At 34.7% G+C, this 17,702-nt stretch overlaps 1 protein-coding gene, 1 long non-coding RNA gene and 2 pseudogenes across 2 annotated transcripts; all 4 read left to right on the top strand.

The window, feature by feature from the left end:
- The first annotated feature begins 3,021 nt into the window (after window positions 1-3,021).
- Window positions 3,022-5,701, top strand: LOC125200274 (protein PHOTOSYSTEM I ASSEMBLY 2, chloroplastic-like). Its single transcript, XM_048097955.1, has 6 exons — window positions 3,022-3,182; window positions 3,502-3,605; window positions 4,480-4,645; window positions 4,769-4,861; window positions 5,011-5,141; window positions 5,257-5,701. Exons 1-5 carry the CDS (start codon window positions 3,101-3,103, stop codon window positions 5,139-5,141), a joined length of 576 nt encoding a protein of 191 aa, XP_047953912.1. The 5' UTR covers window positions 3,022-3,100; the 3' UTR covers window positions 5,257-5,701.
- A 1,125-nt stretch (window positions 5,702-6,826) lies between these two features.
- On the top strand, window positions 6,827-9,391 carry LOC125200282 (annotated as a pseudogene).
- A 935-nt stretch (window positions 9,392-10,326) lies between these two features.
- On the top strand, window positions 10,327-10,631 carry LOC125200273. Its single transcript, XR_007172708.1, has 2 exons — window positions 10,327-10,365; window positions 10,450-10,631. It is a non-coding gene; the product is annotated as an uncharacterized LOC125200273 (long non-coding RNA).
- A 1,905-nt stretch (window positions 10,632-12,536) lies between these two features.
- Window positions 12,537-17,615, top strand: LOC125200275 (annotated as a pseudogene).
- The last annotated feature ends 87 nt before the right edge of the window (window positions 17,616-17,702 follow it).

Raw genomic sequence — 17,702 nt, 5'->3', positions numbered from 1 at the left:
TTTTTAAACTAGAAACTTCATACTTAATAATACATAAATCTTGTTAATCAAATTACATCAATTTAATCACTTCAAATTTTTGGTTCTGATCACACACTACAAATTTTAATCCTCGCAAGTTACCCTGTATATTGTATTCAATTCAGAACCCATTTCATACCCATCGAACAAAACCCATTTCGGCCATTAAACTATTCAAATCACAACAACTAAAACTTCAAACGTAGAAATTTTCATCCCCAAGATTACGATCTGCAAATTAAAAGTCAAACTATGCAAATTAAGTAACTTTATCCCCAAAATCCAGCACTTCAAATTACAATTCTTCTTCGCAAAATGTTTCTTCACCAATATTTTCCCCCGCACATTGCAATGGAGTACTTGTTCAATCCTACTTCATCAAACTGACCATAATGGCTACAAATGAAACCACCAACGAAAACCCAGCAACTAGCACAAGAATATAATCTTTCACTTTACTTCCACCTTCACACCGCTTTGGATATACTTCAGAATGAACTTCGTCTTCTCCTCCAATTTCATCTTCTCCTCCAACTTCGTCTTCATGACCATTGTTTCCAACCAAGTAATTGCAGCCTTCAAAATCCACACGCTTCGGATGACACCACCAAAAATAATTGCAGCCTCCAACTGTGCCCTTTTTCTCGCATACGAAATACAACATTCCAAATGATGCCTTTCTTGCGTCGGCAACGATTTTGAGAGTCGCTCTGTGCCGGCACATACAATTTTCGTACTCATACCGGAGCCACTTACAACCATTCCCTCCTCCTCCTCCTCCATCAGTCGAATTTTTAACGGACAGCGAAGACATGAAGGCAAGCAAGCTCGACGTTACGGAGGGAAGCAGGACCAAGAAGAAGAAGAATCGCGTCTAGATTTTACGGAGTAAATGGTTCAGACAAGAAGAAGAAGAAGAAGAAGAAGAAGAAGTGAGACAGGGGAGAGAGAATATGGTAAATATTAATAGAAGGTGTGAAGAGAGAGAGATGCAATTATGACAACCTGCAAAATTAAATGAGTTGCTGACTTCATGAACAGTAGACGAAATTGAATTGTCCAGATTGCCCAAAGCCTGAAAAAGGCATTTTCGTCTCGAAACAGTGCAAAAGGACCATTTTTATATTAAGCCTTAGTCCATGGACCATTTACGAGATAAACCCATAGTCCAGGGATCATTTTTGAAGTTCACTCTTTTATATTAACCCTTAGTCCAGGGATTGCCGGTGATATTTTTAAAGTCCAGAGACCATTTATGAGATAACCCCATAGTCCAAGGACCATTTTTGTAGTTCACTCTATTAAAAAGTATGCGAGAAAGTTTCAATTTTTTAAATGAGATTTTTTTTACACCCCAAAATGGTAAAGTGAGATTATTTTTTATAAAAAGTGAACTACATAAATGGTACATGATCTTTCACTTTCGCACATAAATGGTACCTGGTCTTTATTTTATATCGTGTTTGGTACTCATTGACAAATATAACCCTAGGTATCAAATATGTGATTTTTTTGTTATGGAGGATATTTTTGGAAATTTCAATTAAATAGTAGTACCAAACATGTGTTTTTTTTTCTTCATCTTATTTCTTTTTTTCTTCTTTAGTTTCTTCTTTTTAGTATTTTATCTTCCTTTCTTCTTTTTTTTTTCTCCTTAGTTTATGTTTCCTCTTTTTCTTTTCTTTTCTTTTTCTTATTTCTTTTTAGTGTTTTATACATACATTTAATTGCATTCACAATATAAATCAAGAACAAAACACCTAATTAAATTATTTATATTAACTAATTAAATCAATTGAATATTTTTTATTAAATAATTTTTAACTAATTTTAGGGTCGAAACACCTAATTAAAAATATTCAACTCTTTATATCATTATGAATACATTTCACAATTTTAAATTTTTATTAAGACTATATTGATTAGTTAGTATTTAATATAATAATAATAATAATAATAATAATAATAATAATAATAGGTTTATAATATTATATGATTCATAATTCAAGTAATTATACTATAATTATTTATTAGTTACTATTAGTTTTTAGTATTATAATAATAATATTATTATTATATTTAAATATAATTATAACTATAATTATAATTAAGTATACTTGAATGGGGAGTGAGCAATTGCTAACTAATTAGCAATCCCAAACTAAGACTAAATCTTAGCCATTAGATTAGAAGATCTAGTGGTTGAAATAATGCCACATGAATTATATTTTTAATTAAGAAAATTAATAAATAAAATTAGAGGGTATTAATATCAATTCCCTCTCATTTAGTGTTGATATTTTATGTCTATTGTTGTTATTTGTAATGTATTTGATAAAAAAAACTTTTAAAATTTCTTTATGATTTTTTAATGGTATTCCTTTTTGTTGATATTTTGTATATTTATTGAGATTTGATTTAATCCCCCCCTTTATTTTAAAATCTAAGGGTGGAGATTTGGGTCTGATTTTAGATTGGGTCTTTCTTTGAATATGCACGGATAGTTGGGAAGTGATAAATTTAAATAATTAGAACCCCAACTAAAACTAAATTTGCCATTAGATTAAAAGATCTAGGGGTTTAGATTTGGTCTTGATTTTGGATTAGGGTGCTATAAGCATTAGAATATGACCCTACTTGAATGATATTAAAAGATAAATTAATTATTATTTTATAATATTAAAATAATAATATTATTTTATGATATTAATATTGATTAATAATATTAGTATAAAGAATGAGGAGAATAAGAGAAGATATTATAATATCACTTTTGTTACTAATTTTGTGTATGGCTAAATTATCATTTATGATACAAATTGAAAAATATATTTATTTAAATGGTATTTTGGATGAAAATTGCACCAACAATAAAAAAAAAAAATGTGATTTATAGATAGTAAAAATGATATAAAATCTAACAAAGTCGTGCTGCGTGTATATGCAGTTGGGTATTTTGAGATTACCGTTGTGATGAATATACATATTCTGAATTTTGATTCACCACCACACGACTAAAGCTCATCTCTTTTACAAATATCGCACTCACTCACGCAGATAGAATCATAGAGATAGAGAGATGGCTGCTCATCTCTCTTCGCATTCACTCTCAGCAATCTCAAGCTTCTCCGTGCAACATGTTAAGATTTCTCCAAACCGCAGTATGTCTTCGCTCTTCTCTTTTTGCTCTCAATTCCCTTTTACAATCTGTTATTACTGCTTATGCACAACCAAATCTGAATATTGTGCTCAATCATGTGGATTGTTGGCTGATTTTTTAAATTTGTCAAAATCTGAAGAAATTCCTATCCAAATTGCATGGAATTCCTTCTTCAATTCGATTATTGATTTTAGTGAACATTTGTCTTCGCTTTTGTCTCTTGTAATTAGTAGTTGATGAATTTTTATTTGGTTGTGTATTTGTCACAAAACAAAATACATTATTCTGAATTCACTGGATTTCTTTGGATTTTGTTTTAGATGCTAATTTCAAGCCAGTGGAATTGCAAGTTAGATCCAGTTTGGAGGATGAGAGCAGCACTTCTTCTAGTTCTGATAAGCCATTAGAACCTACGAAGATAGAGGTTTGTTCCTTGAACTTATGTGTTTAGAGTTGAAAGTATAGTTAAATGGGATTGTTGGGATTTGGTAGAGTTGCTAAGCCTGTTATTGTGTTTTGCTGAAATTCCCTACTGCTTTTACACATTTTGTAGCTAATTGATATGTACTAGTATTCTTTCTTATCCACACCTTATATGCATTGGCTTTGGTGAATATGAAAATTACCTTCTGTTTGGTGCTCTTGTATGTTTGATAGTTTCTCTAAGCCTCTTCTTAGGGTGACTGCTGAGCAAGTCTTGTTTGGAATGTGAGGAAATCTGGTGTATTGGCATTTGGATATTTTCCAGCAGTGATTTATGGATTGTGAAATTTGTTAACCGTAGTTGGAGATGTGTAGATCTTATATTGACTTTCGATATTTCTTATAGTCGTCAAGTAGGTAGAGGAGTATAATTAAAATGTCTCACAACCTCTTACTATAAGAAGTCCTAAAGGGAAGTAGTCAGGGACATTTTTGTTCATATACTCTGAAAAGAATCATCAATTTTGAGGTATTGAGGGTGCATTTAGAACCAGACATTCTGGATGCTGGATGTACATATGGTGGATCTCACCATCTCAAGTGTTCACTGTTACACTGTTTCTCGACTGTCAGTTGTTTAATGTATTGTTTAGTAAGTTACTTCCCAGAACCTAATCAGCTAGTAGCACAGTAGCTTGGGGGTTATTTGTCGATGTAGCATGAAATTGCAGTCAGTGACTGCTGAGTCTACAGAAAGAATACGCACAGAATGATTTTTATCTAGCTTGCATTTTCTTATTTTTGTTGATGCAATTTTTAGTCATCATCCGCTGTAGCTTATTGACTTCAAGTGACGTTCTTTGTCTTTCAAGCAGGTATCACATACTGCAACCTCTCGTCGCCATTGTCTGACTTGTATATGCTCCGCAATGGTGTTGATAGTTGCTCCAGGAATTTCAGATTCTGACTCTAAGGCAAATGCTATGGATAACGAAGAAAAAGCAGTGTGTCGCAATTGCAGAGGCAGTGGTGCTATAATCTGTGAGTGTGAATCAGTTCTCTTTAAAGACAGTATCATATTTCGAAAAACATATAAAGCAGAGCTCATCTGTTTCTCTGACCTCGTGTAGGCCATAAGATGATGTTCATTTGCTCTTTATTTAGGTGATATGTGTGGTGGTACAGGAAAATGGAAGGCTCTGAACAGAAAACGTGCAAAAGATGTCTACGAGTTTACAGAATGCCCCAACTGCTACGGTAACTATGTTTTAATCATTTAATTTGCTTGAGCATGCGTTTATCATATTAGGATGCTTGAATGTGGATATTGTCATTCATATCTGTAAACATATGCTGTTTCTTAATCTCTCTGACTTTAGTATTGAATGATTTCTACGAAATTCTAGGTCGAGGGATATTAGTATGCCCGGTATGTTTGGGGACAGGTTTGCCAAACAACAAAGGTCTTCTTCGGAGGCCTGATGCAAAGCAATTGCTCGATAAGATGTACAATGGCCGGTTGTTACCAAACTCCTAGGTACTATACTCTCACGGTTCTTCATCACTTTCTTCCTACTTCATGATGCACAACAACATTTTGCTACTTGTCTTTCCCACTAAAGAACAATACATGGTTTGTCTTTGTGCTTCAGTTTGATTTCAATGTGTAACGAGACATCTTTGGACGAAGCAAGAGATGAGAGGAACGGAGCGTATAAGGAAAAGGTAAACACAATGCTAGCAAGTCTAGTAACATTTCTCACTTGGGCTGTGTGTGGAAGGCAATGGCAAATCTTTTGATCTCGAGACTCCTCTGGCAAGTTTCTTGGTCACCATATGAGAAACAACTCTAGTGTTCTATATTTCTCACGCTTTATTATCATGATCATCATCATGAGTGGGTGTAGATGTTTATGTTGATGTTGATGTAGTATATGTTGGTGCTTTTGCCTCTCATGCTCTAGCCGGTGGGGACGTATCGATCCTGTTACTTTGGACGACTAGTCCTGACAAGTCAAGATAGAGTTAGGTTTTATAACTATGTTCGGAGCATATAAAACTTTTTTTAAAGTTTTTTGGTTCACAGTTTTATTATTACGTGACAGAAGCTCAAGCTTAAGGTCGTTTCGAGGGTCCATCAGAAATTGTAACTTGCAAGTTAAACACATGTAAAATTCTTATAAAAATTCCGTTCTTGGCATAACTTGCAAGGTAAACGTCCGAGTTTAAGATTTTGATGGATCAATTTTCTTTTATTTTACTCCCTCCGTCCCGCCATTAAATGTTTCATTTTTCTTTTTTTGAGATGTGTCTCATTCCACTAACTCATTCGAGTCATATTTTATAATAAAACCAATATATAAAAGTAGACTTCACGTATTACTAATTTTTCTATCCACTTTACTATATAAAGTGAAACAATTTCTTAAATTCCGTAATGGTCAAATATGGAACATTTAATCAGGAACACAGGGAGTATTAGTTTTGAATGCAATACTGTACATAGAAATAAATAATCACTAATAAAAAAAATACTATGAAAGTTGACCTTTTGAACATGGATTATTAGACAAAATTTTCAATTGTTTAATAATAAGGGAAAAACGTACTCCCTTTATCCAACCGTATGTGACGCACTTTTAAACATGAGTTTTAAACGTAAGTCTAAAAAAAATAGAGCACAATTATCATTTTTTATCGTTCATAAAAATAGAGCACATTCATTTATGGAAAGTTTTCAACAAATAATAACCCTAAACATCATTTCACTGACATTACTTCTCATTTACTTTTTCTTATTCTCTTTTAATTTTTTACTTTCTCTCTTACTTTATCAATTCTACATTAAAATCGTATTATAGTTCGGTAAAGATGCAAAATCAAAACTCATCGTACTCTTTCTGATACGTATTCTCTCCGTTCTCTCATAATTAAGTTATTTTTCTATTTTGAGAAGTTTCCTATAGTTGAATCATTCCATACAGTTTGTACCCTATATTCGTCTATTTCCACACACAAAATTTGTTCGTCTACTTCCTAAAAAATTATAAAGGGGTGTGGATTAATATTATAAATAAAAAATTAGAAATATTTACCCCTACTGCATAGATTACGAAATTCATACTCCTCTTATAAAGCGATTACTTCTTTTTGGATATAAATTAGGAAAATGATATTGTGAAGAGAATAAAATAAGAAATAAAAAAATAGATAAAACTGGAGTAAAAAAAAATTGAGAAATTTGGGAAAGTGTAACTTCATAAAATCTGAAAATCGATTCGAGCAGCACACAATAAAAACCGTCGCCATTAGCCGCGCTCTTCACTCCGCGGTGTGTAGCGCCGCCCGTTGCCTCGCCAGAAGCCAGGTTTCCTTTCTACGCAACATTCTACATTTTTCGGCGGCAAAATCACGCAACTGTAATTAATTGAAACCCCCAATTTCTGAAGGCTAGGGTTTGTCGTAAAGCAAATTGCAAATGGATAGCGAACGTTCCTTCAAAGTGCCGCCGGAAACGGAGAGGTTTCTCTGCGAACGGTTGCTGGACGAAAAGCAGCCCATCTCAGAGCGGTTTAGAGTCCTATTTTCTCTCCGCAACCTCCGAGGCGTCGCACCCCGCACTGCGCTCATCCAAGGTATCTTACAAATGTTTTTTAAATGATCTTTATATGTTTCATGTTTTTATTGTTAGGTTTTCTTTGTTCTTCATTTTATGCTCGGTTTTAGGTTTGTATGATTAATTTGGGATTGGTTGATGCAAGTTTGAATTTGAAAAAAATTTTTGTTTTGGGTTTTTGCATAACAATTGTTTTTTTTGGGAGTAAATTAAATAGGGAATATAGTTTGGTAAAATGTTATAAGTAGTCTCTTTTGTTCATGGTTGATTGTTACATTCATTTAGTATCTCAGTATCTCTTTTTTTAGATTGAAAATACAAGCCTGTTAAAGAAGTTTGATCCAAATCTCTACTTCAGCAACTGGGGATACTTCAAACCTGCTTGCACATGAGGTTGCATTTGCTTTGGGTCAAATACAAGATGCTGAAGCTACCCCCGCATTAGAAGCTGTTTTTAAAATTTTTCTTTTTATCCCATTGTGCCCCAACAGGTATGTGCTGTTTGAATCTGAATTTTTTTTTTTAAATATCAATCGTTTCAGTTTTTTAATGATTAAGTTCCAAATTAAATAGCTATTGTAATTTGAAAATTTTCATCGGGCTGAGAAGCTCTTGGTGCAATGGGCTTGCAATGTAATGTACCACTTTTTAAGAATAGTTTGGCGTCAGATCCAGCTCAGGAAGTTAGAGAGACATGTGAACTAGCCCCGAGTTTTTTTGATGGGTTGGGAAAAATACTTCTGTGACTGAGGCACCCCCCTTTTTGTCAGTGGACCCTGCTGCTCCTGCTGCTTGTTCTTCTGTAGAAGAACTCAGGTGTTATTTTGCACAAATATCATAAGTTCGGGTTTTTATATCATTTGGTTGCTTTATCAACTTTTACTTTACAGGGAAGTTCTACTGAATGAAGAAAGGAGCATGTACGAGCGGTATTCTTTCTCTTTTTGCTCTTAGAAACCTTGGGCAAGACGAAGCTGTTTCTGCTATTGTTGAGTCTTTTTGGTGCCAATAGTGCTCTACTGCGGCATGAGGTTTGTTTATTTTTTACATGGAATAATTAGTAGAATCAATAGGGGATGGTGCTGGCCTGTATGCATTGGAGTCTTCCTGAAAAGACGAAAAATTTCCCCGCCAACTCATTATTTTTATGCCAATTGGCAAATGATTAACTATTGGGAAAATCAGTTATACATATTGCTTTTTAAATTTGGGTAATTGCAATCTCAGCCGTTATCCACTTCCCCGAATCTCTAGTAATTCACTTTTTGATTAATGTCAGATGTTTCATACCAGTATTTTTTTCTATCATATGATTCATATTTTTGTCAGTAATACCTTGAAATGATTGGCTGGAATGTCATCAGCTAGCAGAATGATTGATAAAACCCCCAAACATGTAAGAAACAAGTTAATACTATAAATATCACATTTCTTATTGTTGGGGGGAAGGAATTAACCCTCATCATGTATCATTTGCAATAATAAATTTATGGGGTTTTTTCTTGATCAATGTAACTTTTTTTTTCTTGTGAATAATTCCTTTGCAACTAAGTATTTGATTTTGATTGAGTCCAGGTTGCTTATGTCTTGGGGGAAATGCAGAACAAGAAAGCTTCAGATGCCCCTTTCACAGGTTTTTGAGATGTAAATGAACACCCTATGGTTCGACAAAAGCAGCAGAGGCTCTTGGCTCTATAGCAGGTTTACTCATCTATATTTAAAATGTGCATGCATATATAGAAGCTAAAATTGATGTATAATCTGTTGACACACTTTTGATATTGTAGATGAAGAATCGATTTTCTGCTGGAGATTTTCCAAGGACCCAGGCCCATCGTCTCACAGAGTATGAAGTTGCTCTCAGCATGCTCGAGTTTGAAAAATCAGGAAAATCCTTTGAGGTAATAAACAAGATTCAGGAATATTTAGTAACTAGCATGTCAGTATGCTTGGTCTGAGACATATTTTTGTGATGAGTTGCAGTACCTTTTCATGGAGACACCTCAAGCTTCATGCTAAGTGGAATTTCTTTGTTTTTCAACTTCGCTATTCTCAAGAAACAATGGATGGTTCAAGAATCAAACCCTCAACTATTGCCGAGATGGAAATGAGGTTGCTCTAATTTTGTCTACATCTCTTTTAACTTATGAATTTGGCTTTCACCTTGTGAAGATGGCTTATTTATCGGTTCAGGTAGAGAAAAGCTAGGGTGCTACCTACCCTCCTATAATCTGTTATAATTGAATCAATATAATTGAAACGATACATAATAGAGAAATTCATTATGTTAAATAACTGGTTTTTCTATATAAATTGTTTAGGGATACATTAATTATAAATTTGTATCAACTTTTGTTATTAACAAATCGATTAAACTGAACCAAAATGATTGTTTCTTGATGATTCAAAAAATCCCATTTCCAATAACTAGTCCAAACTTATCAAGACTCACATCTTTGAGGATGATGGTGCGGCAGTATTGTTAGACTTTTGAAAATGGAAACGACTAGATGATTTCAATCATACACTGGACTATACCATTTTGGATATTGGAAACGAACTTTAAAAAAAAATTCGTTGATTTTTTAAAATTTAGGATTAAATTTGTGGATTAAATTTTCAAAATATGAGATCGGGGCATACAAGTTTTTATACTACTCGTCATTTTGATCGTTAAGCTATTTTTTTGTTTTGATAAAAATTTTATCACTCTTCTGTTTTTATTTTCATATTTTATTCTCTTCTGTATTCGTTATTTGAATACCAATTTCTTCAATTTTGTGGCCGAAGAAGTGACACAAAGTAGATTTGTTTAGTGTATATAGAAGTAGTTTTATTTTAAAACTTAGAAAAAATTGGATATATATCAAGAATATGAAATTGAAAACATAGAAGAAGAGGCGGTTGAGAATTACGTGTCGAGGGTGGACATTGGTTGGACGCCAGTGTTGAATGTAGATGAATGAATAAAGCGCAGACAAAACGTATTAGGAAAAATGGAAAATGAAGAAAGGAAATGGCAATGGTAAAGGCGCATGGGGAGTTGTACTCTCCCGACCACGCTGTTGATGTTAAAACAGATACACACCAACAATCAAAACCCGACATATGCTCCCACAACGCTCTTCATATAAACAACAAGGAGGTATGTTATTGCTATCTATCTATCTATCACTATGGAACTTCAATTTTTCTAATAATAATCACTATTTGAATTGATGATCGTCAGGTGGAAGAAGGAGAAGCCAAAAACAAGAAGGAAGAGAAAGATGATGTTGAGAAGCGGAATCCCAAATGTTCCTCCAAACTATAGTCTAGATTATAGTAATATGAAGTACTAGGAAATATAATAAGGTGCGAGGTTGTTGTGGAATGTAATGCGCTGATCAATATAACACACAAATCATATCCTCTCGAGAATATTTCATTTGCTTTAAACATTGAAGTGAATTATTTCTGATGTTATTCGGATTTTTTCCCTAATGATGCAAGGAAAAGAAGATCAATCTATTGTGCTATCTTTACCTATCCAAGATAATATTCTTTATCTAATCATATAGTACATAGTTTATATCCATTCTTCTAACGCTCCCCTTTCAATGACATCTCCGACACTTAACTTGCTAATCACTTCTTCTTCAAATATTTTGGAGTTGACGACTTTGGTCAAGACATCTGCAAGAGTTGTTAGTTGATCTTCTGATTTGTTCAGAAGATGTTTTGCTAAATTAGTTTACTGGATTCATTTAGTTGCATGTCCATGTATGATGGTAAAGATCCGCTGACTTTATACTGCACTTATTATTTTAATTAATATGCTATGCTTATTATTTTCATGCAATTTAATAAGGTAGTACTATATAAATTACTAACAAAATATATCCTTTAACTCTAATCTTTGGGGATCGGTGGTGCATACCCGAATTCCACATTACCATATTACATTTGCCCTTACAAGGAGATTAAATGAATCTTTCTCGAAGATATCTTAATAGGAGTTGGAGTAAGCTACGTTTATATCTTTATGCTTTATTCTTCGTTCCTAGATGTGGGATATTGTTTGCCCTCACAAAGGAGATTAAATGATGGGATCATTAGGATTGCAGAGTATGATTATCAAATTTCCCTCACACGGAGATTAAATGATGGGATCATATGGAGATTAAATGATGAGATCATTCAGATTGCAAGTATGATTATCAGATTTCATTGCAATTAGGCCTTACTTTACTAGTATATCAAGTATTTTTATCAGAGTTGTTTTGATTGTCATTAAATGATGGGATCATTCGGATTGCAAGTATGATTATCGATTTCATTGCAATTAGGCTACTAGTATATAAAGTATTTTATCAAGATTGTTTGGATTGTGTCGATTGGAGCAGGGCGTGATATTGTCACGAACTTTTGGGTGAAATCGTCTTGATTTGTTTGGATCGACAAAGGTCTCAAACTATTTGGGGATGGCCGGGAATTATATACGCGCTTCAGCTTAAAATAAATACTCGTGTAGGATGAGTTTGTCTTCCAGCAGCCTCCCACACTCAAACCTCGCATCGAGACATTACGGGTCGACTCGTACTTGAGTAATCTTGGGCTACTCGACCTGGATGCGATACCACTTATTGTGACATAATAGACGGTGTGTGTCGAGGCAAACGAACGTAAAGAAACACGAGATTTACGTGGTTAGAAGCGTTAATGTTAGGCTACGCCGCGAAATGAAACTTTGGAAAACGGTGTATTGATGAGGCAAAATATCTGATTAATCATCTTAACGAAAATATCCCAAAACATTTTGGGTTCGTATAAACATATAATTGATTTTGTATTTTGGTATCCATAAATACCCAATTGGACAGCCCTACTCATTGCAATGTATGCTGTCGTCGCATCCCATAATTTTGCTTCACATTAGTTTTGGATTTAAGTGCGATGTAGTTATTGGATTCAAAAGTAATTATTTTTGGATTATAAATCTATAAATAGCATTTGAAAGTCAATTATATAGTTAATGTAATCAAAGTGCTTCTTTGGTCCGTGATTAAGAATTCTAGAGTTCAACATTATGTTTTAAGAAATAAAAAGAATATGCGTAGGAAAACATAATGAAATGGAAGACTATACAAAAAACTTTTATGGTCCACGAAATACGTAATTAGGCCCTTAAATACAACTACCAAAAGTAGTTAAAAACAAGGCTTTGATTTCATTAATTGATTAAATTAAATCAACGAAATTGCAAAATATACAAAATTAAACGCCGGAGCCACGCTATTCTTTGTCGACGAAGACGAAATTGAACAGAAAGAGGAAATGGGGTTGGGGTTTTTGCGCGCCAAAACTAAATTACTTTTGGCGGCTACTGCAGTACTGGCGCCGGTGCCGGTGCCGGTGCCATTGCCACCTCCGACGACCCGGCTTCAGCCTTCAAACTCGCCACCGCCGTTCCTCCGCCTCTTCCGAGATGCCGCCACCGCCGCCTGCATCGTGTATGGTACGATTGGCTTCCTCTCTGGTTTGTTTAATTAACAAGTTTACTCTGACAGCTGATCAATCGAGCTGCTTAATCGATAGTTCTCACATCTGATTAGTTGGAGAATTTGTTTTTGATTTTGTTGGTTGCTAGTATTGAACAAATTTGTTTATGCTGATGCTGAAACTAAATACCTTCCTCTTAATTTGGTCTCAGTTGTTACTCTCTGATGTAGATTTTCCATATGTGTGAGGTTAAGATGCAGCTTTCTTTGTATTAAGCTTCCTTATGTAAGGTCAATGCTGCCGAGCTTCTTTTTGCTGGAGCCTGTTGGATTTAAGCACAAGCTGAGATAAAATCATTTAAAATCCTGTGAGCTGAAGCAAAGTTAAAAGAAAAAAGCAGAATATGGCAATTTAGATGCTTACTTGTACACTTTGGCCAATTCTTGTAGTTTGTGCTTCTCACGTATTCTTAACTGTCTGGTTGTAAATGGAATTCATCTCCATAATTTGAAGTTATATATACCCACATAGTAATTGCCAGATTGACTTGAAAGAGAGCATGACAGTTTTAGTTTAGCAAGCTTGTTGAGCCTGTGGATGTTGATTAGCGTCACAACAACCATTGATAACCCTATTTCTACTTGCATCTAAAAGACTGTTTCTGTTGTTGATAGGAAATTTTCTAACTCATGGAACAATATAATTGAGGAGTTATGTTAAACAATTTATTTGTAGATTATGAATACTCACTCTGGGGGTTGCCTGAGGGAAGCAAAGAAAGGGAAAGAGTTAAACGTGAAGTTCATTCCAGAAGTGCACTTAAGCTGCAAGAGCTTTGCTTTAGAAATGGTGGGATCTACATCAAGCTAGGTCAGCATATTAGTCAGCTGGTATGCTGTTATTTTTCTGTTACAGTTTATTCCAGAGTGTTATTCTTAATTCTGGATTTCATAAACTTTCCTTGTTTCAGGAATACTTGGTGCCTGATGAATATGTACAGGTAATGAGACATTCAATGTTGAATAAATGCCCGTTTCATCATATGAGCAGGTTCTTAAAGTTTTCAAGAAAGAGCTTGGTGGGGCACCTGATGAAGTAAGTACCCTCATTCAGCTCGAATAACATCAGAATTTTAATGGCTCATGTACATAAACCAGAAAAAACTTAAGGTTCTTATTATGTAACAAGTCCTCTCCTCTTATCATTCACACATAAAGTTGGTTCGTGCAGATATTTGATGAATTTGATCCTGTTCCCATAGCAAGTGCTTCTTTAGCACAAGTTCACATTGCCCGAACTCATGATGGACAACAAGTTGCTGTGAAGGTGTAAAAAAACTTGGACTTTTATCTTCTGCAATATTGATGCTAAATGATTCAATTGGTTTTCTTAGTTTTGTTTCTATTCAATTGATTTTCAGGTTCAACACACTCACATGACAGACACTGCAGAAGCTGACTATGCAACTGTTGAGTTAATTGTGAATGTTTTACATCGCTCTTTCCTTCTTTTGATTACAGGTTTAAGTGGATCTTTCAATTTGGAGTACAAATGCTTTCATACTTCCTAGTAATTGCTATTTATGATATCGATTCATTGTTGCAAATAATTGATATTTTGTTAATTGCTGTGTTTGCGCTATATTTGTTTTCCTTATTAACTCAAGAAACTCAATCTTGTACAGGTGGTTGGTTGATGAAATGCGGGAGAGTTTACCTAAGGTTTGCTGCTGACATGTCTATTTTTGTTCTTGCGTGTTGTTCTTTCACGTAAGATGAAAAGGTCCATGAGTGATGGATACACGCTAGTTAGGTGTTCACTGAATTTCAGCCCTTAATTTGTTCAACTTATTCATAATGATTCAGTCTTTCTGTTGCAATATTTTCCTCGGGAAAACTTTGATCTTGACTGCCCAATTAAAACTCCTGGCTTAATCCCCACTTTCCCACATTGTTTCAATATGTCTCTATTTGGAGCCACTTTTAGTACGCTATATGTTTCTCTAAAGAGCAAGTGAACTGCAAATAAAGCACACATACTTTGTGGTTTCACCTTTGCAGTATCTATACTTTGGAAATATCATGGGAGGTCACCAGTGATGGAGCCAAAAATATAACGTTAGATTCTAAATCAACTTATCATACCAAGTCATTGGAATGACAATAAAAAAATACCACTCCCTCCGTCCACAACTTATAGTCCTGTTTTCCATTTTGGTCCATCCACATAAAGATATTACCCCCTAAACATGGTTACCGCGAGAGAGAGGAGAAGAAGACAAGGGCAATTTTGTCTTAAAAGCCCAAACAGTGAAAAAGTATCTCAAAAGATATTACCCCTAAATATGGTTACCACCGATGATATTTCTGAATGCGCTAAGGTGAGAATCATAAAGTATGGTCATCTTATTTGTAGTTCACTCTTCTCTAAATTAAGGTTACCCTTCACTTTCTTCATTGTTGTCAACATCACATGATACCTATTTTTATCTAACATGGGTTTACATTCAACATACTAAATTATTAAAATACCTACAGTTTCTACAAATGTGTAGTTGGTTCAGTGTGTGGTCATTTCATCAGTGATGTAGTATTCCTTGTTTATATTGTAATCTGATTACCTGAAGGTTGTGGATGAGCAACCTTACATTTATGATGCCCCTTGTTTATAGTAATATCTCTTTACATAGTCAGATGAAGGTTACCTTTCTTATCGCACTTGCCACTTCTAAGACAAGTTTTATTGAGTTACAATGAACTTCTTAGGAGTTAGATTTCTAATGAGCCAAAACAGCATAAAATGCATGGAAAACTTTGGAGGTTCTCCCCCAATATTCAGAATATGTTTATGCTCAAAAGTGTATTGGAACTTGAGTACCTCCAAGTTGTTGGTGATGGAATTTATTGACGGAGTACAAGAAAAATGATTGTAGGGCCATTCAGAAGCTATGTATTAAAGCCGAGTGATGTTTCAAAGCTGGTAAGTTCATGTACTTCTCAAAAATTCAGTATGAATGTATGATGATGCCCAAAAGTATCAGATGGGTAAAGCATTTTGGTTGGAAACTTATCTTTTCATTCAGCAAGCTCCTTAAATGATTTTTTGTAGCTATTGCAGTATTACTATTGAACTTAATTACCCACTATGAGTTGATTGATAAAGAAATGTCAACGGATCAGTAATTTATCTAATATGATTGAAAAGTCCTTAACATCACCATCTTAATATTATGTATCCTTAATATATTTGGGGGTTGTGTGTTTGTTTATCATATGCAGCTTAGTCAAGCTTTTGCTGAAATGATGTTTAAGCATGGCTTTGTGCACTGTGACCCACATGCTGCCAACGTGCTGGTTCGTCCTTTGCCTTCTGGAAGTAGGAGTATTTTTGGTGAGGCTTTTGCCAGATCTTTCTGGGTTGTCACCACATTACTTGTGCATCCTTCTTTTGAACACGTTTTGATGTATTGAGAACTCCTACTAAGGCCTTCTTGGTTGTTGCATATTGATCACATGCAATATGCATTTGATTCTTGCTGAATAATTTCTCGCTTCCACACCCAGGAAAGAGAAAACCACAGTTGGTATTGCTGGACCATGGTTTATACAAGGATCTTGACGACCCAAAGCGATTAAATTATGCTTCACTGTGGAAGGTGTGTGGTGTTCTTTAAAACTTTATTTTTAAGTGGAGATTCTGAGTTCAATTTCTTATGTGATAATATAATTCATTGGCATGCTTCATAGGGTTTGGTATTTTCTGATGCAAATGCAATCAAAGAAAACAGCACTAAATTAGGTGCTGGTGATGATCTTTATGTACTGTTTGCTGGCATTCTTACTATGAGGCCTTGGAATAAAAATCATCGATCCAGCTGTGGATCACCTGGTTGTCAAGGGCACTGATGGCGATCGTTCAGAACTCCAGGTTGACCGCATATTTCAAGTGTTTCTCCTAAACCCTAAGTCGTAATGATAACATGCTTCTTGAAAGAAAATACTTTATGATCCTCTCTTCAAGTTGAACATATTTGATTGAACTAACTAGATTTGTCATAGTGAATCTTATCCATTGCTATCTTATATTCTTGAAGTTATAACTTAAAGAAATGTGCTTCATGATTTGTAAACAAAATATGTATAAAATTCTGTAGTAGGGTATATGACAGCAGATGCCTAAGATTTCCATCTTTTCCCGATAAATATTAAACTGTTCCTTCCTTTTCTTTTTCTTTCTTTGCAGATGTATGCTTCGCAATACTTTCCTCAAATTACTGAGCTCCTGGGGAGACTCCCCGTGTTATACTTCTAATGCTAAAGACAAATGATTGCTTACGAGCAGTCAATAGAGCACTGGTATGTAGTTTCTTCTATGTCTAATTCTTTCACACTTGTAGTTTGATGCATGTATATAAAACTGACGGGTAAGAGCAGTACTACTACCGCCTAAGAGCAGTTCTACTACCGCAAATGAATATTATCATCTGAACTTTCAGCCATTCATTTTTAGGTGCATTTATGAAGAGCAGGTTGTGCTATTTCAAGTGACCTGGGTCACTCAACATATAATTTTCCGTTGTGCTATTTCATGCAACTGTATGTATGCTTCATTTCTCAGTCCTCACTTCATTGTTTAAGATTTTGTTTTGTAGGGTTTGATATGTCACTCTTCTTTTGCAATCCATACTAATACCACTGTACTTATGTAATAGATGGAAGGATCATCTGTTGAGACATTTTGATTGTGGGAAGAGTTTCTTCCGAAGCAGTTATCGAATCAAAATTTTTGCACAGCAAGTCCATCCTATCCCGGCTTCATGTTTGGTTTGAGGAATTTCTCTCAGAGGCTCGGTTGTTCGGTTTGCAGTTTGCAGTGTGGCTTTTGGGAAAATTTTAGAAAGCTTTGACGCTGTGAGAACCAGTCCACACTTTCTCATTCTTTTATCCATCTGAGACACCATGGTTTTTCAACCTTATATATTCTTTGCATTGCCGCCAGTTT

This window comes from Salvia hispanica, unplaced genomic scaffold (assembly GCF_023119035.1).
Source record: "Salvia hispanica cultivar TCC Black 2014 unplaced genomic scaffold, UniMelb_Shisp_WGS_1.0 HiC_scaffold_889, whole genome shotgun sequence".
In the NCBI taxonomy this organism is placed as follows: domain Eukaryota; kingdom Viridiplantae; phylum Streptophyta; class Magnoliopsida; order Lamiales; family Lamiaceae; genus Salvia; species Salvia hispanica.
This window is presented reverse-complemented; position numbering and strand designations above follow the sequence as displayed.

Coding starts and splice junctions, on each gene's coding strand:
- LOC125200274 (XM_048097955.1), top strand. CDS start 3,101: ATGGCTGCTCATCTCTCTTCGCATTCACTCTCAGCAATCTCAAGCTTC. Junction 4,646..4,768: donor AGGCAGTGGTGCTATAATCT/GTGAGTGTGAAT, acceptor CTCTTTATTTAG/GTGATATGTGTGGTGGTACA. Junction 4,862..5,010: donor AGAATGCCCCAACTGCTACG/GTAACTATGTTT, acceptor ACGAAATTCTAG/GTCGAGGGATATTAGTATGC.